The sequence below is a fragment of the Nestor notabilis genome, unplaced genomic scaffold (assembly GCF_000696875.1).
Source record: "Nestor notabilis isolate BGI_N333 unplaced genomic scaffold, ASM69687v1 scaffold7256, whole genome shotgun sequence".
Lineage (NCBI taxonomy): Eukaryota > Metazoa > Chordata > Aves > Psittaciformes > Psittacidae > Nestor > Nestor notabilis.
The window spans coordinates 19,192-43,231 of NW_009933231.1; the positions used below are offsets into that span (position 1 = coordinate 19,192).

General features: G+C 37.5%; 1 protein-coding gene across 1 annotated transcript; it reads right to left on the reverse strand.

Moving 5' to 3' along the window:
* Positions 1–1,279: 1,279 nt before the first annotated feature.
* Positions 1,280–23,252, reverse strand: FBXO15 (F-box protein 15). The gene is made up of 9 exons (XM_010016769.1): positions 23,188–23,252; positions 21,175–21,279; positions 17,311–17,553; positions 16,829–17,038; positions 14,791–14,920; positions 12,324–12,406; positions 10,974–11,119; positions 5,231–5,355; positions 1,280–1,549 (listed from the first exon to the last, which is right to left on the reverse strand). The coding sequence occupies exons 2-9, from the start codon at positions 21,276–21,278 to the stop codon at positions 1,280–1,282; spliced, it is 1,311 nt and encodes a 436-aa protein (XP_010015071.1). The 5' UTR covers position 21,279; positions 23,188–23,252.
* Positions 23,253–24,040: the final 788 nt, after the last annotated feature.

Consider the following 24,040-nt stretch of genomic DNA (forward strand, 5'->3'; position numbering starts at 1 on the left):
TTACACTGGATAACCACCAAACATAGAAATGTTTCAGTTTCTTCATTGGGCAACATTATACAAGTAAAACTGAAACTGGAACTGAATCAGCCTTAACTTTATTATCTTTAAAAGTTACATTAAGAAACACTATAGTACAGATCTGCCACTGTCTCTGTAGTACAGAGTACAAGTGCTTACACATGAACATTGCTTGCATGAACCAATTAATATACTTAAAGGAGAAAACTTATTTTTAAGGTGATCACTACCATAATAAAGTCACAGAAGTCAACAATATCGTTGTGCTTTTTTTTCTTGATAGACTACCGTGAAACTACACAAATTTGCTGTGATTTGTAACATGCTGTGTAATGAGACTGGAGTCCCATTATCTTGTCATTCTGGAATTTTTTTGTACAGGGAGTAGAAGATTAGGTCCTAAAGTTACTCCAAGGAATTTGAAAGATCAGGCACATACATTCCATTTTTACATGAATACTTACTGTTAAATAAATAATACCAGATATGCATTGTTTCCAGAACAACTGAATATTATGTACATTCAATAAGAGTAGGTATCAGTCAGCTGTGCTGATAACTGGGACACTTATTCATAGACCAGTACATGAGACAAGTATCGAGGCTCAAATCAGAGAGAAGGTTAGAACAATGGAAAACAGAACAAAAAGGAATTTAAAGCAATTCCATAGTAGATGTTCTATTTTTATTTTCTTAACAAATGCCTTAACTGCCATATTGTTCAGATCTGTGACTTCCAGTCCACCTTTTAAATCCACTACTAGAATACACAGACGTATTTTCTGGAATAAAGAAAAGAAGTATTTCTGCATTTAACAAAACCTGTCAAAACCTGTTACTTACCAATAACATTCTAAGGAATCCGAAGGGAACAGCATACATGCTGTTTTTATGCTAGACATAAAAGTCCATGTCCATGTCCAAGTCCATGGACATAAAAGTCCATGTTTTCAAAAACACCTGGTGGCTTACGTAATAAGGCACCTTCACATTAAGTAAGTATGGCTCTTGCAAGAAAGACTAACCAAGGTAACAAGTATCTATAAAGAAGATATTCCTAAAAATAATTTAACTATACCCAGTACCAGAAACAGACTAACCATGTGATGTTCAACAGAGAAGAAAAACACTCACTTATATCAACATGTCTCTTCAATCCATCCAATGTCAATTAAAAAACCCCAAACCACAACTGCACTTGCTACTGAAAAACTTGCAGGAACAGTCTTGGTCACAAGAAATTACTGACACAGTTCAGTCAATAATTTGTCCCAAACCAGTCATTTACCTTTTTGGTGCTTACATAAAGCACCAAATTGACTATAAAATACTCCTTGGTTTCTTCCAACCATACGAACTCAACACAGACTTTACCCTCTGGATCTGCATAGTCTGTGGTATAGATACGACCCATGTAGTCATAAAGACCAGATGTCTTGGAAGACAGATCCATGCAGACTGGGGCACTGAAACACCAGAAGGGCTTTCCAATTTCATCCAAGAGAGTAACATCCATCACGTAGCAGTCCTATAAACACAAGCAGAAGAGATTACTTCCCTGTGCCATGGCACAGTAAATAGATCTGTCACTGATTTTAGGAGAAACATCAAGGATTCAGAGAGCAATTTTTGGTACGAAAGTTAAAAACTCAAAATATAATTGACAGTGCTCCACTGCAAAGCAAGAAATACTTTAGAGGCTTCCTACAGAAAGCAAAATTGCAACCTACAGACATCAAAAACTGTGCTACAGAAGATAGTAATGCCAACCTAATTCAGGTATTATTTCTTAAACACTTTAGCATCTGTGTTTCTCAATTATTAGTTACCTTACCATTCCAATATGAGAAGAAAACTAAGTTTAAACTCAGGTGCTAAACTTGTGTGAATGCAGCAATTTTTGCAAAGATACTCAAAGAGACCACCCCTAAGGCGGTGTACACACATAACAATTACCCTTATGTGTCAACAATAAATGAAAGCTGTACAGCAGTTTTTGAATGGCTGCAAGCTACAGTTCCCCAAAAGGTAATATTAAGGTATCTTTCTACCCACCAAATAACTCTTCCTTTTAAAAAGCCTTGCAAATATTTCTTTATAACACTACACAATCACATCAATTTCTAATGCAAACCTCAGGATGCCAGTTCTTGGCCACTTGCAAATGGATGGTTTCACATGTGCCTTAAAAGCATATGGACTGTGTGTCATGGTTAATATCAGATGTTACCTACTCTCATGAGTTCTGAATCAGTAAATGAATCAGATTATTATGCTGTATATAAGCATTGCTTGCAGGAGTATCATATGCTCCAAAAGCATAAACAAACATCGTATATTCCATGCTAGAAGTTGGAATGCTTTATTTCACTGTACTACATAGTTGTGCTTCCATTGCTTTAACATTCTTTCACTATTACCACACTTCAATCAAACAATACAGAGCAGACAGCGCAAACATAAGTAGTAATGTGATACATACAATTTTCTTAAGTTGGGTACTGTAGAATGTGCTGAAAAAACAAAATCCAGAACAAATCATTTAATAACTTATATGAGCTATAAGTCTACTTGAAACAAGGAAGAATTACTATTTTGTGGTCTGACATCTTACATACGAAAGGTCAATTATGAAAAGTAAACCAGGGTGGCCTTGAGTGTTGGGTTTTGTTTTTTTCTTTCCATGTATTTCTAACTACCTGTGCTTCAGCAATTAATTTTTTAATAAAAAAATAACCAGAAATGCCAAAAAAAGCCCTTTTTTTCTTTTTTTCCTTTTTTTTTTCCCCTTAATTCCTTAGGGTATATCAAATAAATTCAAAGCAGTGACATGTTATACTGTGGCTGATACTATTTAGCCTTCGCAAGTTTTCAAAGTTTTACAGATTTATGTTAAATGCCAAACTGAATTCTACCCACAGCTATGTGTTGACATGTGCAAGCTCTCACCACAAAATAAATAATTAATAAAAAATAATATTGGTATTGTTTATTTTTTCCTAGAAAAAAATACTCAGTAAATCTTTTGGTGTAAGCACACAGGACAAGGCTAAACTGAAGACTATAGCCACACCTCTCTGTTTCCTCTGACAGTTACTTTGCCAGATTTTTGTGTACTACTTATGGCTATTTTCATGGAAGTAAAAATCCTGCCAAGCAGCTGTAACTCATTCAGAATCATAGAATGGTTTGAGTTGGAAGGACCATAAAGATCATCCCAACACACCCGCCATGGCCAGGGACACCTTCCACTAGACCAGGCTGCTCCAAGCCCCGTCCAACCTGGCCTTGAACACTGCCAGGGATGGGGCAGTCACAGCTTCTCTGGGCACCCTGTGCCAGTGCCTCAGCATCCTCATCATAAATAAATTCTTCCTAACGTCCAATTTGAATCTACCCTCATTCAGTTTAAAACCATTGTCCCTTGTCCCATCACTACAGCCCTTGGTAAAAGTCTCCCTCAGCCCTTCACATAAGCCCCATTTATATATTGAAAAGCCACAATAAGGTCTCTCAAAAGCCTTAATTTTCTGGTATCTGCCCAATGGCACCAAAATGTCCTACCTTTGTATGCTTTTCAAGGAAATGATGCATATTCTGTAATTAAGTGTCAAGATCCTACTAATTTTAAGCATGCAAATAGTTCTAATGAAATTAATGGGATACATAGTAAAAAGAAAGTAAAATTAAATAAACTGATTCAAGTCTGAAATTTTTCAGAAGGCTGAATAAGCACCTATTCTGCATTATGGCTTTCAATGAACATTCATGGCAGTCAAAGAAAGATGACAAACAATTCCCTTAAAAGTGTTTTCCTGTTAACTTGAATTCCTTTTATTTAGCAACATACAATATTTTTAATAAAACGCATAGGGGAAAGATTTGTTGGGTTTTTTTTGAAACGAACCAACCAACTTGGAAAAGTTCAGTGCAAACTGACAAAAAATGCAAGTGAACAAACTTGTCACTATGCAAACAAGAAGGACAAAAATCACCATGAGCAATTAGAGGGAGAACTGAACAGAACCTGTAACCCAAGCTCAACTGTAGTTGATGTTCCCACCAAATACCAGTAGATTACTAAATTTTAAGAAAAATTTAATATTCCTCATTGCATAAGAAAGCTGGCTGACAGTGTAGGCTATAAAACAAGTCTCTGAATGGCTATGAGCAAAATATTACGTTATCAAACAGTATTCCATTCCACACTTAGGCAGGATTAGCAGAAATGACAGTTTTATTAATTTTCACTTTTTTCAAAGAAAGTGCCAGAATTGAAATCAAGTGCTGACCCAGTTCACTTTTCAGTAGCGTTTCAGTCACATCTGTCAGAATTTCTGGTACTTCTGAAATATTCAGGTAGCTGAAGTACATTTAAATGTATGTGCCTTCGCCTCTATTGCAAAATCTACACAACCACATTCAAACTTTCCTTAAGATAATTATTCTAGGAATTTTATGCAAGAGAATGAGTGAGAATTCCCCTCAAATACGAACAGTTAACCCAGCTGACCCATATACAAAACTCAAGGGCAAGGTGCTGGCTGCATGAATCTGGACTGTATTTCAGCCCGTGTCTATCAGCATTTTAAGATTTCCGACTTTCACTGTGCATACATGCTACAGCAGAACCTCAGAGTATTTCTCCTGGGTTTCAAGACTTATTGCCTACAAAATAACCCCAAACCAAACCAAAGGGGAAAAGAAAAAAACAAAACAACCCCCACAAACAAACAAACAAAAACAACCAAACACCAAACAAACAAACAAAAAAAAAACAACAAACCAGAAACACCCAAACAAAAAACCACAAAAAACCCCACCAACAAAACCACTAAAACCAACACCACCCTCCCCAACTCCCCAGCCCCCCACCTCGCCAAAAAAAAAAAAAGGCACATGGGCAGTACATTTTTTGTCCAGCATTTCCAAACAAACGGTGCTGGTCAGTCACAGCCTCTTTGCTGAGCAGAAAGCACTGGATCTTCACACAAGTCTATCATGCAATGTAGACTCTAAGACAGGAAGGATAAAACTTTTTATCTTCCAAATTCACACAACTTTTTACAATATTTGAATGGAGGTTTTTTTCCTAGTTACAGATGCCTTCCACAAATAAAATCATTTCTAATTAGCGTATTTAGGATGCATAAGCATAATTCTGCTTTGAGATAAGCACTTCCAGAAACAAAAAATACTTCTGACTGACCTTTACATTGCCTTTAAACACACCAGTTTCCCAGGATAAGCCAGGTGTCCCAATAAGAGGCAAGTGCTTCGTTTTATCCTTTAAGCTTATAGCTGTGAGCTTCAAATATTCATCTGCAATGTCATCTGAAAATATTAACAATATATAACATTATGCTACTACAAATCAAACTAAGCCCAAGTCTACTGTAAACATTTTCTCTGCTTGTCTTCGTGTCTTCCGTTTCCTCCCACCCACCAATACAGTACCCCAGTACAGAACAGCTAGATGTCAAGCACATCATAGAGAATTCAAGTCACAGCTCAGGGCTTTGATTCTGTGATCCACAATAGAAGCAGCAGATAAAATACAGCTGGGTGTATTTGAGTATAAAAATCAGAGTACCACCTAAATGACTTATGCAGGGATGCAAGGAGTAAATTCCATGTTCAGCATTTCAGTTTCATGCCACCAGTGTCTCCATCACTGCCCACTCTCCAAGAGTCAAGCTCAACACATAACACAAAGTAAATTACGAGATACACACAACACCCGTTTTTTTAAATCTCTCTGCTCTGTCTAGTAACTCAAATAAACCTATACAACAGCATATACGGATTAACTACCAGTCCTCCCTGGAAAGGATATTGCATCATTTCAGCTGACAGCAGCATGCCTTGATTTGAGTCAAGTTTTCAAATTATGTACTTGTTCATTTTTTTAAATAGCTTTCCAAATGCTCATTCTTTGACAGAATTATTTCTTTGTGGCTTTTTTATTATTATTATTGTCACTACACATAACTGTGTATCTTTGGTATGTCGTCTTCTCCTCCCAGATCAACTTTTTTTAATTGCTCTTTTTTCCCTTGCTACCTGAAAAGGAAAGTTAATGGTCTAATTATAATTTGGGGTATATCATAACAAACAAGATCCCTGACCACAAAGGGAGGTCTGGGGGGAAAGCATCACAGTGTGACACAACCAGATTTCTTAGTAGGACACGTGTTAAATTTCCTTGAACAAGAGATAACTTCTTAAAAGAGCAAACAAAAGCACTATAGACCTCAAAGAAAAAATAAAAATAAAAAACAGAAAGGAATTAAGTATCTGGGACTTGCAGAAGACAGGAAAGGAGAGAAGAAATTCCCAAGAAAATACTGTTTTTCAGGACCCAGTAGCAGGCCCTGGATGGTCAGATGATAACTGAAGGAGCTTGTACAGGTTTAAGATGCAAGTAGCAAAGGTGAAAAAAGAGAAAAGTGTTTTGCCTGTGGTTCTCCTTCAATCAAGCCCAAGTAGCAGCATGAGGCTGAAGACAGAAGTAGCAACATCAAAAGGATGGCTTTGAGTTAAAAAAAAAAAAAGCCCATGTGAAGGAGCAGCAAAAGTCTTTGCCTGGTGGCTGCTGAAGGCAGAGAGCTGGAGGCAAAGTGACCAAAAAAGAGAGCCCCTAGTTTACCACAGAAGCCGGAAATTTCTCTGAATTGGTACTGTGGGGCCTACTCCCAAGAGATGCTTGGCCACAAACCAATGCTGGAAAGACATCACTCACAAGAGGGGAGTCCAAAGAATACTTACTACGTGGAGGAAGCAGCCCAACACCTATTAGAGGACAGAAGCAGCAGATTTTTCAGTATAGACCGTCTGGAACAAGAGTGTGAACACAGGGAAACCAACATGACTATGCCCAGGAGTATTTTGTATGGTTGAAGGAAAACGCATCACTCCAGTGATAATCACTGTCCTTGCAATGAAGTCCTCAAGAACTCAGTGAGGAAAATGTAAGCAGAAGTCACTTTCAGGACCCAGCTCAAAGTACAAAAAAGGCTATTAAGTTGATACCTGCCCAAATGATTTAGTTCCAAACCCCAGTAAATCAAATCCAATGACAAGATTTTGTTCCAGATAAAAATACCTTAGATAAATAGTCAAGCTTTACTGAGTGAACATTGAAAACCCACATTTAGAGTTGAGCTTTTATACAAGAGACTTTAAACATCATCAGTCAACAAGCACTTTTCCCAAAGCACCATTCTGTTATCTGCAATTCAGATTCGAATGGAAGCAGCTATTCCTTTCACCCATCCGAAACAAATGAAAAATGTAATGGACTAAAAACAGATTGAAAAAAGCATACTGCTAACAAATTAAGGAAGCTCAGGACATGACTACTACTGCATGGCATTAATAACATGAATTGCTGCATTGCTAGATGGGTCACCTGGTGAAGGTATAAGTCGTATTGCAGTTACTTCTTAACTTTAAGCTAGAATTGGAGATAGGTAACACAGATAAGGAATCTAAAGGTCAATTATTCAAGGATCAGTTAACCCAGTCCTTAATTTATTTTATTTATTTTTTTATATAAAAGCTCCATTGTAAACCTCATATCCAGAAGAAAAAGTATGCCTAGAAATCAGCAACAAGCTGAAGTGCTAAGTCCTGAAAACTCTCCCTCCTCATCACAGTCAGATGTGAAAAGGAAATTAAAGGACAGAGCAAGCTATGTTAAAAATACCAAGGGAAACAGAGGAAGGAAATTGGACAAGGCTTTCTTCAGTCTTATCTAGAATTTGTTTCATTGTCCCTTTTTAGTATCTACAGTCCAGAGTTTATGCAAGACACATATAGCAGCAAAGCAGCCCTTTAATCACGTTAATATACGTCATAGGGAACAAATACTTCCACATAAAGACAATACCAACATAGAGAACTTGTATCACACAGACAAACCTCAGGGAAAGAAACAAATAGCCCAATAGTTCAAAGGCATTTATTTTAGCTAAAAGGCAAGCAAGTTTGTTTTGATAACCAAGCCTTTATTGCAAGTTGTAATCTGATTGTTACTTTCACAGGGAAGGCTGTGCTTAACACTAGTTCCGCTGGCAATAACTGGCTTTACCATGCTGAAATGGTCATTTAAACTTGCAAATCAGTCTTCAAGGTGAAGCAAAAACATTTCAAATACATGATGTGATAATTTACAAACGAATCTTAAAATCTCTTTAAACATATAAAAATCACCCAATTACATTTTGCAAGCATGACATATCAACTTACATCAACAAGGAATAACACTGAAAAGCCAAAGCTTTGGCTAACATATGGATACAAAGCTATGCTTAAACAGTTGAAAACCTGGGTAAATACATTTCAAGAATGTTTATTAAAAAGCTAGATGTAGTATCATGGCTTCTATGAGTCATATGAAAAGCCTGTCACAGCTTCCTGACAACAAGAGAAGTCTTCTAATACTTCCAATTCCATTTTAAAGTATTTAGCATATTCACCCTACAGTATCCATCAACAAGACCATATTACCAATTATGTTTAAATGGAAGGCAGCATAAATCCCTAATAACCAGCCAAAAAAGTGGAATAATGGCAAACCAGCTAGCTACTGCAGTGCAAGTATTAATAAAACAAAACAAAATCTTAAGCCATATATACACCATCCACTTGGTTCAATGAACTGTGATATAACTTTTTTAACATAATGTTAAGAATTTTGAAGAAAGAATTGAAAATAGAGCAACAAGATTAAGAATGACATTAATGAAGACTAACAAAAAGCAGACAAAAAGAAAACTAGATGCGAGCAGTAAATGAGTTATTTTGCAGAATAACAAATGGATATTCCCTGGTAACCTCAGAGCATCTACAGCTTCATAACGGAAGCAAGTAAGTAGGTATTTGACAACTAGCTAACAACTCCTGTGTGTCTTAGGCTGTGGAAACTGCCATTGGCATGTCACATCCATAATTTAAAATAAATCTGGATTGGGTAGAGCATTTCAAGAAATAGCAAGACTTCTGTCTCACTATGGCAGAGACCTCCACGTTTCAGAGCCTGCCCAGAGAATGGGACAAAGAGTATCACTATAATGGAGCCTAAAAACAAAGCACAAACCGTCAAATACCACCAGCTGGGACAAGCCTACTCTGTTGGACACATTCAGAAACACCTTGTTCACCACAAGGAGCAAAGCAGACAACAAATTACCATGAAGATACATGCCAACAGACAGCCATAAGCTGCCTCACTACATCACTTCTGAGCACACATTACAGAGGAAATCAAACATTTTCCAAAAGGAATTGTTGTGCAAGCACATGGAAGGGTCTAGATGACAAATGAGCTTACTGCCTACAGAACCATGGCTTCAGCTGCCTGATGTCATGTCAGAGAAGAATCTAATGGCTGTCGCACAGCTCAAGGACGCAAAACCGAAACAGTTCAGAAAACATTGGTGATCATAAAACAGACTGCCTAACTAGCAAAGTGAGATGGCACCACAACTGTATCATGGACATTTGCTACTATTTGCATAAACATCAGCTTAACCTTCAACAGAAGTAGCTTTTAAGCTGCAAAAGAGTGATACCAACAAAACAGTGTGCCACATACTGCTTTCTTTTGTACAGCTGTATTGCTAGGAGCATAAAATTTTCAGTTTAGAAAACAAAACATGACATTCACCTTAAAAAAAACCACAATACCAACAACAACCACTAAACCCCATAACCCGTCTCTCTGGCCAATTTACAGATAAAATTACTTTTTTTTTTTAGGGTATAAAGAGGACTCCTGTACTGAACAACACCTCAGGAGAAATTTCTATTGCTACATGGATAGACTTTCACTGAAGTTTTACCCTTATAAGTATTCCTTTATTTCAAGCTTGCAGCTTTTCTGGAATCTGAAAACATCCACGTTTCAAATTCAAAAGACTACAAGACTCCACAATGTGCACAAGGCTACAGTCTAAATGACAGTTTTTGGAGTCATCAGAAACAAAGTCACACGGGGAAATCTGCTCTAACACTGTAGAAGCACTGAAGCCTGGTAACACTGCCCTCTACTGTCATCATCAAAACCAGTATTTTCTGAAACCAACAGAAGGCTCATTAGTACTGTTAGCAGAAAAATACGGGGGAGCAGTAATTGATTTACAGTGTTTAATGTTAATTGTTCAAGCTTAGTATTTTAATCTGTCTCTGCTGGCAGAAAGCTATGTAGCTAGCTGTAGGCAAGGTTGTGCTGAAGTTAAGTCAAAAGAGAGATCACCTATATATTTTGCAAAACCCTAGTACAACTTTTAAGCTGAGCTGTACCTGAGCAAGGATAGCCAGTCATGTCTCATTAAAAGAAATGCTAAGAACTGAATAAAGCAGCACAGTTAAAAACAATCACTGAAATAGCTTATCACACATCGAAAGGATGTCAGACTAGGCAACCTTAAATTGACCTAAATAAAAGCTATAAACCTTACAGTTCACAGTATCTTCTACAAATGTATTTAAATATTTAATCTGTCAATGCACCTAAAGTATACTTGAAAAGAATTCTACAGAAATAAGTTTCCAAAATGCATGAGGACAAACATACTCTCCCCTATAGTGTAAAAGTGGAAGGAACATCAACGTACACAAAAAGCTGTGCCACTGCATTAATTCGGCACTGAAGCAAACAAAAATATCCTGACAATCTGCAGCACTTGCATCTCCGGCCTGACACTATGCCAGTTTAACACGCAGATTTCATACAGACAAGCTTACGACACCACACAATGTTTCATACAGATAGTAAAAAAAATTTAAGAAAAAAAAAATTAAATAAATCACACAATGAACAAAAATGCACCTTACACTTAAAAATCCATTCCAGTTTCTCCCCTTAAACCAGAAATACCGGATATAAGAGGAAAACATAACAGCAGGGATCATTTTAAAAACAGACCTTACTGTTCTGCCAACTCTACCTTTTCTGCAGAAGAGGCTCTTAAATGTTCCACACAGGTAGCTGCAGCTTCTACCATGCATATCAAGATGTAGACTGTAGTCATGTAGTCCATGTTCTGGGTCAACATCATCCAATAGAGGTTTATGAGGTGGAAGGGCATATTTACTTTAAAATAATAAGAATGACAATCATCAACAACAATAATAATAGAATTAAGCAAGGGGAAAAGACTTAATAGAAAGAGTAAAGAACCCTACCTTAGGAGAGGTTCTAAGAGGGGAAAAAATTATTAGAAAAAATCAAACATCTCTAGTTCATCATACTTCTTTTAAACTAATAGTGTCTAACACTTCTCATCAGCTGTCCAGCCTAGCCAAACACAGAAAATATGGCACTCAACTTTAAAAGGTACATCTGTGAAACTCCAAACTATGGACACAAAACCACAAACCAAAACCCAAGGCGAACCAACAAAAAACACATCAGCTTAACTATAAATCTAAAAGCCAACTAGCTACAGACTTCTCTGGAACAGCAGTTACTGAAAATTTTGTCTGTGTCTAACCTAAGAGAGAAACTACTGCACGCAAATGACCAGAAGAGCCCAAATCCCAGAGGCAAGTGAGCAGCTCCTACATAAGATCCTATTTGGTAGCAAGGGAGACAGTGTTAAGTGTTACCTTCTGTGTGAAAAGAGCCACACTAAGTCACAGGCGGCATTTAAGACTGCCACTAGATCCTACAGTATCTGAGCAGAAAGCAGAGGGGATGGGCTGGGGGAAAAATGAACCCCCAAAATCATCCTCTAAAGGTAAAACACACCATCTCTTTAAACAGTTTACAGTGTATAAACAGGTATTATATTGTACACTGGAATATACACACAGACACAGATACTTCATAGGAAATCCAGCTACTTTTTCAATAGGGCTGAAAGATAAATGCAGGCACCTTGCCAGTTCATCAGAATTTTTTTCTGCCCTCTTGCACAACTAAAGATAATTATGCTACTTCTTAAAATGTCTCCCTTTTTTCCATGTCTTCCAGATAGGAAGAGGGAATAAAAAGTCTGCTTGAGAAAATGGAGGAAGCATGTGCCGTGTATTTCTAACTTTTTCAATATAGCAAGTAGTGGTACACTTGTATGACTAAATTATCTCCTTAACAGCATAACAATAGCTACATTTAAGTATGAAAATACTTCTACAGCTTTGTATATAGTTACTGTAATCGTTGTTTATATTAAACAAGAACACTTAATTACTGCCTAAATATAAATCTCTCACCAGCAGCCAATTTTAAGCGTAAAACTCTAAACTTTATTCAAAAGGTTATCTTTATTACCCACAAAGGAGAACCCAAAACTTACACAGTAGCAGAACCCAAAGTGCTTCTCTCAAAAAGTTTATGATAATGAAGACTCGTCATAACAAAAGCAATTTCATTCTTCGCCTGAAAAGTTAATTAAAGTAGATGTATGTTCATCTGGCAAGACTTTTTCTTTATAAGGTCTTCCTGAGCATTAAAATTCATAGATAAATGCTGCTGCTTATTACTCTGCCGGTTACTCTAATAATGTTAATAATGGCTTGCTTTAACACTTGGACTCCTATTACTGCTACTATCTACTGCTACAAGAATACAGAATATATGTAAAAAATCACAGCATTTCTGTATTATGAAGAAAAGGATGGAAACTAGATATGCTAGGGCAAAAGTTATCAGCAGCAATCTATGAACTGCACTACTCTAACTTCTACTTACCACTTTAAACCAGACACCTAAAACGAGCCAAACAGGCCTTACTCCCAGCTGCTAAATACCTAAGCATTAAGCTTATTTTATGTAAGGAATTACCTGCAAAGAGTCTAACATCAGTGAGGAATACAGAGTGACTCAATAGAAATATTGAATATCAAAGTAAAACCCCGGATGTCTTGCCAGATTACATGCTCCTGGGAAAATGGTAACATATACCTTCTACAGGCCTATATAAAAGAAAACTTCAGAACTCAATGTGAGAACTAAACAGCGCCAAAGGTACCCATTTACTTCACAAACACAGAATGTTAGGATTTCAGCTTTAAAAAATAAAAATGTATTTTTAAGTCCTTCATTTGCAAACACGTAAGTCAAAAGCAAAAAAAATTATTCACTGCCAGAAGTCTATTTCTATCCTGAAAAGTGGGAAACTGTTGTTTTCATCTCTCTAGGTTACCAAACAGAAAATTACACCCTCTACTTGAACTTCTCTTCTTTTTTCCAAGCTACTTCTATAGCTACTTCTCTGCACTTTTTGTAACGCAAAATTACAGCTATAAAGGATGTAATGAGAGAGATTTATCAATCATACAGAGTCTCTCAGTTTCTCTATCCAAATACCAAAAGGCCCACATAACCTGTCCTTGGTTGTCAATATTATTAGCATCAGAAATTTCTGTTATGCAGCTATGCGAAAAATACCAAGATGTGTGGCATTTATGATTATCACATCCACCTACACTTAACTGCCTAATGTTACTCTCCCACATAAACAATAAGAACAGCTGTTCAGAAAAGTAAGCACGAAAAGTATACCAGAGCAAGGCACTCAATGCTTAACAACTTTGTAGAACTTAGTTATGATTGAACCATTTCCAGGTGCTGAAAGAGTTCTCTTTCCAGGCACGGGAAGGGGTGACACATTAGCAGGACCATAGGGACAACAACATAGGGACAGCAATCTACTAAACTTCTGAGGATACAAAAGAAATAGCTGTTCACTTATCAGAGTTTCTCACAGATTGAGACAGCTCGTAATAGGTTCATGCGGGTCAGCCAGTCTCATTTTCTAGGAAATTGACACCTTTAAGTAAGAGTGAAACAAATATTCCTTCTGTGGTTTTAAACAATTCCTCTGGTGACTGTGCATGTTTGAGGTAGCAAGAGTTTCCAGCTGGAAATGAGACATGGCTTAGAGCAACTATTAACAATCTCCCTCAGGGAAGTTCCTTGCCAGTGCCAAATAGTATGTCTATGTCATTAGCATGGCTAGGGGAGGAATAAAGGGCTGCCACCTCTGAATTCAGTACAAGAGCTGAACACCTGAGATAGGCTTCCATAGCACCTAACTGTATGCAACCTCATGGAGACAACTAGGTGCCAGTGTATCCAATGCTAACATGCAGGTTCCTTCTGCACTGCTCTCTAAAGACATTCATCTCCACATGCATCCTACACAGAATAACCGCTTAACTTAGACACTTGATAGAAAGAACTGAGTATCCCCAAAAGGGCAAAATGTACAGCGTTCCTACTGCTGGAGGAGGATATGACTACCTGGCAACATAAATGAAAGGAAACAACTAGCAAAGTTGTCTTGTGGGAATTCATTGCTTTGAGTGATGGGGACAGGGCAAGGCCTGAGTTAGGGGAAAAAGCACATCCCTCCTGAAACCATTCTCTTTAAAATGTCTTTAGGATATCAAACTTTGGCATGTGAAGAGTGCAAAATAAATACAACAGAACACAGAAATAAGATTTGTACAGTATCTGATATACTACGAAACAGAACTGTTATTTTTATTAAAGGTGGATTTTTTGGAAAGTGCAGATGCTCCTGTAACAGCTCTTTAGAATACAATCAATCATCAACTAGCTGTCCCTACCTGCATTTTCTTGTTGTTAGTTTAGACAAGATCTTCCAAAATACAAAGAAAAAAAAGGAAGGTGGGGAAAAAACCCAAGAACTAAACCCCAACCTCCTCCCCACAAACTCCCCAAATCCCAAACTACCAGGGAAAATATTCTGTTTCTTCAAGTCATAATACAGTATCAAAACTAAATGTTTATCTTACCTTCCAAAGTCCTACTACAAGTCCTGAATTCAGACGCAAGAGCCGGACAAGCTTATCAGCACCAACTTCTACGCTTCTTTCAGTCAGGTTAGCAAGATGATATTCAGCAACTAAGGAACGATGACGAGGCCTTTGAAAAGAACACACAGAATGTAGCAACAAGACTATGCCTCCTTATTTATGAGAAGTTCAGCCTAATTTAATTTTTTAACTCTGAAGATTGACCAACTGCACATGATGGAAACAATTTTGAAAGCATTCAGCATGCACAGCTATAAATTTTACTTCTGAACAACTACGGCATTCTAGCAGGATCTCAACATCTAACAAGAAACAAAAGCCACCATGGGATGTCCTAATATAGAATTACAGAATCATAGAATCAACTCAGAAAAGACCTTTAAGATCACCAAGTCCAACTGTTATCCCAGGACTCACAATATACTACTTAAAAAAGAAGAAAAACTGATATATTTGCCCAATATTTCAAAATGGCCACAGAATTACTTTATAATTTGTTTCCAATACTATGTTGGTACTAGATGGAATCACTGGACATCTGTCAGTATGAAGCAAGCTACTAAGGTAGGTTCTTCCTCCACAGAAGCAAAACTCCAAGGAAAGGATCAAACTGTACATATAAATTAAAAGCTTCTCTTACAGGAAGCTTTCTTTTTTAAGGAAATTATTTCTGGATTTTGCCTGTAATTAAAGCAATTTAGCTCCATAATACCCTTTAACTAAAGGTCATACCTCACACTCAGTCTTATTGGCTAATGATACATAAAAAAAGGCAGAAAGCAGAGTCTGTGTTACCTATTCAGAATGGAGAACTAACCCTTTTCTAAAACCTTCTGCAGATTTAGGCTCTTACTATAATCAAAACTGTTCCTAGCTTCCCCAACAGTTTTAAATAGTATCACCTACCACAACACACTACTAGGAAAACAGCAACCCACAGGAACTTCATCACATCACATTACCTTGAACTGTAAGATTTGGAGAAGAGACGGGACATCAAACTTTTCTAAGTCAGGGAATTTGCTAAAGTCCCTGCACTAGCTCCTTACAGTCTTAACATTCTCAGTAACATTCTGATATTTGTGAAATTATTACCTTCATGTATATTCACAAGCTCTAACAACTTATAATTCTGTAAAATAAATACACTAGCTATCTGCAATTTTTATTTTACTTTTTTTACATATCATCATCTTAGTAAAACAACCACATTTTCCACATAATCTAACTGCAAGACTTGCGTAGCTGACTACACAAAAGGCTTCTCCTGGTATTTTATTTTTTTTCTTTAGGCAAATACATTGCTTCTTCCTGAGGAGCCTTGGGTTTTGTAGGTGAGTGGTTTGTTCTTTTCAGAGCTATACTGGCTATGGGTTTTGTGTAAGAAGCATGTAGCTGATACTGCATATACTAAAACGACAGGTAAGATACAGACATGTGGAAAACTCCTTGACAGCAACCAAATCCACACCTACCTCAAATACACACTTTTAAATATCTTTTCTCAGAACATCATGCCAGAAAAATAGTGTACACACTTAGATTACAAAACAACAGCTATCCCACATTGTGCTGTGGGCTACTTTATATTTTTTATACTGTACACGCAGCCAAACACAGAGCTCCTAAATTCACATACACACCTATCAGATAGAAAAAAGTTAGTAACCTTATTGTAGCTACATAAACACTGATGGACTGTCCCTATCTAACCTTCTCACACTAAATTTTGTATCTAAGGCTTAGATTCAGCTTTTCAAGGCAGGACCTATCAGCCTGTATCTTGCTTGCCAGTAGCTACATTAACCTATGAATTAATGTCATATCTCGCTGGATTATATCTATTTCTTGCTAAAAAGCTCTAATGAAGAGAAGGGCATAGGCTTTGAAAGAAATGATGCAGAGAGGCTTTCTAAGAAAGAATTAACTTGTTAAGTCAAAGTTCAGGTAGCTCCTGCAGACATATTATGAACCAGCTACATCAAAACCCCAACAAAAATCTTGTGTTAAAACTCACCCATTCTTGCTGTGAGCTCTGCTTTGGTCAGGAAGCAATGGTATAACTCCAAACAGTTTTAGGGTTGACAGGATGTCTAAGCATGGCCAGTATGTACTATACCAAAGTATAGTAACAGATGTGTCCTTAAATGATAGGTTTGCCTCTTCCATTACATGTTCCTTTCCATTTTTGTCCTTTAGAACAATTATCCAACTCAAGCCAGAGGTTCTGTTATTTAGAAATTGAGAGAAGGGTGTTTAGGGAAAAAAATAAAATTCTCAAAGTGGCAATACTTAAACTGTGCTTCCCCAGAATGTTTACATTTCTACTAACTGCTACTTACACTTTTCAGGCTAGGTTGTTTATAGGCTATCACATTTCTTGCCGTTATGATATACATTTTATAACTCTATTTCCATATCCCCCCATCATTTCCAAAGCCATCAATATTCTGTACATCGTTCTTGAGTAAACACCTCCTGTGATAAGGCATTGCTTACTTCATAGCTTCTTTGTTTTTACATGGAAGACCTGTATAAGGATCTACAGGTTTAACAAGTTGCATTACTCTAGTTTTGACAACAGCTATTTGTTTGAAGATGTATTCTTTCTTCCAGTACCCAGGCTTTCTATCATGTAGAGCAGCACAGCCCAAGGAAACATTTTCTGTTTGTTCAGACTTCATTTTCCAAATTGTCTTTTTTGGTTGAAAACAACTGGAATAGATTTTCAGCCAGATTCCGCTGAAAATAAAAATAGAATAAAGAGAAAAACCACATACATTTCAAGAATAGTTATTTCATTATTCTTATATGCATATTTCAGCTGGCAGAAACATATAAAGTCCCAGATTATTAGTATTAGCCAAGGAAATGCAAAGGCACAGTTCTGTACTTCTCCACTTTTCCCCATTTTGACCTTCCAACAGCTCATAGGAGGTCATTTTCCCTTCTGCAAATATGAAGGCTTAGGAATCAAAAGATTCTAGATGTCAGCATTTCTCATAGGCTTATTAGGTTACCTTAAAGAATACGTAATCTCTGATCATGTTTTTTGTCTGAATTGTATATACACCAAATGAAACCCACTTACAACCTTCCGCTCTACCACAGGGGAAAAAAAAACCAAAACCAAGTTCTTACAGTATGCCAATAACGTTGATAAAAATCTCAAATACAGAAAGTAAGTTTGACTGCTCTAGAATGTAGGATCATCAGATATTGGGAAATGTTATGCCTCTCAATAGCACACTAGAGTATGTGGTTTTTAAAGAGCCTGCCTTCACCTTAAGCTGCCACTTCCTTCAAACTCACTGAAGCGGATTAAAAAAACGAACAACAACAAAAACACACCCAACAAAGCAAAACAGTATATATCTGAGTGAAAGCTATCATAAGGAAACAAAGGAAAGGTAAGTCTTGTCTGTCTTCCTGAAATACAGGATCCAGGATGAAGCTCAGAGACAGCATAGCCATATTCAGCGTTGAAATGAAAACTGATCAAGGTTAAGCAGTTACTTCCGAAAATTTCACCCCGAAACAATGATTCATCTTCCTCACACAAAACCTGCTAGTAGAAAAAGTGGTTTAATACCTCTTATTCATCAAAGACAACCTGGACCCCTCATGCTTCTCACACAGATCTAGCTGGAAGTGGGGAGAGGAGGACAACTAAAGCCACCTATGTTTGGTGGTGGTACCACCGTCATGTCAATCCCTTCTGCGCTCTCTTGAAGAGCTCAGAGAAGAGATGTCTTTTCGAAGAGATCAAAGAAACAGGCGACAGCAATGATGGGTTCATCTCTTTCCAGTTAGGAAAACCATGAGGTCACATTTCCACCCCTATACTCTAATATCTCTAGAGCAATTCATGGAATATTGACTACAAGAACTGACAAGAATTCAAACAACAACCTGTGAATAAAGGTTTCCAGTAAGTTTTCTAATTTTAAAGTGCTACACAGTCTACACAGCTGCACTACAGAAAATTAACAGCAACAGAAACAAATTCTCAAGAGAAATTCTCTACCATTCATCAGCAAGATTACCTTTACCAGCCCTCACTTATCCCCAGGCAAACTTACACTAACGTGCTTTGTAATGCATTTTTTCTCTCCTTAAAGAATTAAAGCATTCAAGGGCTGAATCCATCCCACACTACCTCCTACCCGTGAAAACCACCCTCACTTCATCAGCTGCTGAGACCACATGCTGAGAGCTAGACTCTTCATTATCGATGCAAAAATACTCAGGAGTTTCGCAAAAACCTTTCAGCCTGCTGCTCTGCAGATACATGTGTAATCTCATGCTGCCATTTTTCTAGTCAAAGCTGTTTAAAACACACAGACCCACAAGTTTCTATGGCGGGTAAAGCGGGGTTCACAATCAACATAAGCTTCCAAGTTTCCTTTCCAAAATCTGAGGGGGGTAGGATATATGAAGAACAATCCCTTAAGTAAAACAAAGACTTTAAGATACTTCAATTTTGAACCCAGAAAGGAAGACAACCCAGTTACGATAGTACAAACATTTTGGATGGAGGGAGGAAATTGTTATTTAACTCAAAAGCAGCAAGATGATGAAAACAGAGAGGCGATGTCCTTGACACACCATCATCAGGGGAAATTGAGCATCGTATCATCCAACTGGTCTTACTCAGCCAAAAAGTCCACTAAGATGTTCTCCCATAACCCTCTCCTGTTAACTCTTACTGCTAACTCAAAGTGCCAGAATCGGACATGCAGTACTGTCAGCCATCACTCGACCACAATGGCAAAAAGATCATTCCCTGTGCTCCGGCTTCTCACTTCCTCTTACACAACCACTTTCTGCTGGCGATTAAAATCCTTAGGCTTTCAGACAGACCATCTATGTGAGCTTCCTACACTGCATGACAGGAAGGCTGGAATAATACCACGTGCTGAGGTGTGAGGTGCAGAAAGAGGGGTCAGAAACAATTCCCTGCCTTCAACATTTATATCGAAGACATCGGTGCCAAAGAACCGTTAAAGCAGAGACATTATTCGAAGGGTCCAAAGACAAAGCGCTGCATCAGGCAGCACAGATATATCTGCGGAAGACTTATGGTCCTATTGCATCAAGGACAGTATCCTGCAATACCCTCAAAACATACTCTTTCTAAAAGCCAAGATCAGATTTGTCACAGAGATATGCAGGGACTTCAATTAAACCACAAGATTCAGGGACTCAGAAAGGTCTGTAGAAATCCAGCAGGAAGAAGCAACCTAGTACCACTGACAAGTCAGTCTTCTAGATAAGGGAAAGTATCTCTTCCTCAAATCCTGTCTGAGCACATACAGCAGTCTTTGTCGAGATTAGAAAATGGAAACAGACATTGCTGAGATGGAGACAGATGAATTGGCTTCCCCTGAAAAGCCTCAATGATTTTATCCTACCTTACTATCGTGAAGTAGAAAACACATATTGAGATATAGAATTTATGTCAACTACACAATTTTTATCTATATGCACCTGCTGACAGCCTCAAAAAAAATTAATCTGGATAATGACCTTCCCTTCAAATTCATCAGTTTGAAAGGTGTCAATGCCAGTGTTAACTGATTCATTGTACAAGTATTGGCAAATAAGTGAGAAATAGATGAATACCAGATGAGGCAGCTTTCTATATAGGAAGATGTTTTCCAATTCAAACAACACTAATTCAGCAGAATCCTTCAAAAAAAAGAATTCCCAGGTGTCCTGCTTATCACATACCAACTAGGGCCTCTCCTGTTGATCCTTTCACAAAATTATCATGATACTGGTACAAGCCATCTGTGATCTCTGTATAAGCAATCGCTTATAAAAAATGTGACAGTATTTACCTTCAGCCCGTTGTTTCTCATTAGAAATCACCAAAATTTGACAGAAAGAGCAACAGATAAAACCCACTAGTGAATCACCTGACTAAACCCTCTGTAAAAACCTGACTGAAAGAGCTAAGTAAGGAGGACTTCAAAATTATGAAAGCTATGACAATTCTACACAGCTACTGGCTACACACCAGTAAAGATTGCCTGAACCAAAAAGCCTGTGCAGCTGCATGTGAATACAAGCAAATATATGCAAATACTAACAACAAAATCATAATAGCTACATTTGAAAACACTGTGTTTAGTTTTCACCTCATAACTCCCATTAAACTCAACAGGGCTTGTACAGCTAGAATTCCATACAACACATTGTACTTTGAGCTGTGCAGTGTATTTTCAGTAGAGTAATTGCCAGTAGGCATATGCATCACTGCTCTGGCATCAGTGAAACTAAATTAGAAAAGACTCATAACTCAGGAAAACTCAGCTGCTGCATGGTTAAGAGTAGCACTTATGCTTCCCTCTTCCTTACTTGTCATTGGCCAGATGATAAAAGTGTCTATTCACACAACCAGCAGACAACAGGGACGCAGCATCCAAGTAGGAAAATATCTTTATCAGCATTTCTGATGGCATGCTGGGAAACAAGAGAAGGAGAAATACCATTTAGACTTGCCTGCAAACCCCATTAATTGCAATGGCAAAGAATTTAATTCCAAACCAGAGTAAAACAAGAGATGGAAACTATCAGCTGCTAAATAACAAATCAAAACCCACCAGAAGAGTTAATTTGCAGAGTTTGGGTTCTGATTTGTATCTCTAATATAAGACATTTTTTAAAAACAATTCGCCACAATCTATTCAAGTGGCACAGCACAATTACATAAAAAGTTATAGGTTTGCATTTTCATTGAACTTTGTTAACTTTAACCCAGTTTAACACGAAAGTACCTCATTCAACTTCAGTTTCTCACTGTTTGTACCATGATTTTAACACACAGTCCACAACCACTAGCATTTGCCAGAACTGCCTATACATGGTCTCCTCCTGACTGTGGTGTCAGGACTTAGGATGCACCATGACATAAATGCCCTTGCCAAAGAGTGAGATCGTGCTCTACCTCATAAAAACCTTCCAATCAGATGTCCTCAGGGGTCTCATACAGTTTTCATTGTTGACAATTTATGTCAACAGAAAGATGTCAAATACAAAGTAAGAGCTGAGCGGCACTTCCTGAACATTAATGTTTCTGTGCCTCTGTAAGGCTGCCTGAAATACAGGTGCCAACCTAAGTACAAGCGCAACATAATCTGGAGCTGAGCCACCACGATTTTTGTATTTACAGACAGAAACCTCATACCCTTAGAGAAGTATCTGGCAACTGCACAGAGTTTTAAAAAAGATGCATTTTATACTCTAAGTTTTGGAGCACGAGAGTATGGTAACATCAAAATCACCACTTAAAATACAAGGTGCTATGAAAGTCAACACTTCAGCTGTGTCTCTTACCCATTTACTACTGTGTCATTTACAACACCTGCCAATTTATAATACTTTAGCCAGAAGCACACAGCTTTCAAGTATGGAATAAAGGCCGGTACTCAAAGGTTAGTATCAAAACTCAGAATCCTAGCTGCACTGACATGAAGATGATTGTGCCAAAACTTGCACAAGTATTATGTGAAATAACTCAAACACTGTAAGACCAAAGCAGTTAGTGCATGTATTCTAGAGAGAATTAGGAAATGATCCCTTAAAAAGCTGGAGACTAGCTTTTTATATATGTATGCTTGATCCAGAATTCTCAACAGTGGTTTTACAACAATATTATTTTTTCTTTGAAAGAAGCTGACAGAAACTATTTTTTTCTTTTTTTTGTCCCATCTTGTCTTTCACACCAAATTAACAGTGTAAGGTATTGAACTGGCCACCCAATGGAAAACAGAGAAACGACTACACAGGAAGTTACAAAATGTGTATTAAAAAAATTAATCGTTTCTGTAACATATTCTTAGATGTCTTCTGTAGAAACCTAACTAATTTTAAAAAAGGAAACAACACATGACTACACTGAAAGTGCCCTTTCACTGTCAAACAGGGAGGTAAACATCTACCTTGCAGCAAACGTGCAGAAGCCACACTGTTCCTCCCCTCTCATCCCACTCCACCAGCCTAAGCCTCCCAACCATCATCAAGAGAAACACAGAAGTTTAATTCCAAACTGGCTTTTATCAAAGTAATACAATAACAATTTTTATTCTCAAGGAACAACACATGCCATGATTCGCAAAGTTGCTGCTGAAGTCTTCACCTATATACTTCATATGAACTTAGAAAAGGAAGAGAGGAAGAACCATGCCGGAAAATGTCAGGTCAACACAGGATCACAAAGTAAGCCAGGAAAACAAACCTTTTATTTTCAACTCAAAATATCTGATAAGGAACTCTCCAAGGCATGAACTGAGTAACTATAAGCAGTCAAAAAAAGGCATATAGTCTGCAAGGGGTGTTCCACTCTTACTCCTGAACTGAAGACATACTCACCTCTCAATGCCCAAATTAGATGCTGGTTTTACGGAAGGTGTCAAATACAGATTTTTAATTCCAGCATGTACAGCTCTAGAATCTCCCAGAGGCCTGGCAGCAGAGCTCCTTGACCTATTTCTGAGAAGGAAAAGCTTTTAGGCATCACATCATCACAAAAAGAAGAAATATGTGTATTGTGCACACTTAAGACACCACATCTCAAATGAGAGAGGATTCAGGGAATACACTACGTAAGTTCCCTGAATATTTGTCAACTCACTATTATCAGTTCAGAAATTTGGAGAATTATCACGAAGTTAAAATACCTGGCATCAGGAAGATGCCAGATTTAAACTCATAGGTGTCTCTCCTGTGATTAATCTCTCACAGTAGTGAGAAGGGTGCACCACCAAATCAGTCTGAATTCAGTAGAGATATATTAATATTAGACCAGTTGCACCACTGTGGCCACCATAATCATGCTCCAAAAATACTCCAGAGATGCTTTTGAGCCATCCAAATTTGTTAAGCTATTGAAAGATATCAAATAAAACCATACCTTGAAACTTTTTCAAAACTTGACAAGGCTCAAACAGAATTCCCTGGACTACACAGCAGAACCTTATTTGAAACAAGGTTATAGTCTAATTTCAGATTTTCCCCTGCTAAAATACCCACAAATCCGTCAGGTAAGTGCTAGTTCAACAGGCAAAATGGGTATCAATGTTTTTATTGCTCATTAACACATAACAGTTTCAACAAAAATTACTTTCTTTTACTAAAGAAAGCAACTTTGTGTAATTTTAACACGAATAAATTCTTAAAATCCAAGTGGCCACACATTTTTTCCAAGTTTCCTGATAGTAAGAAT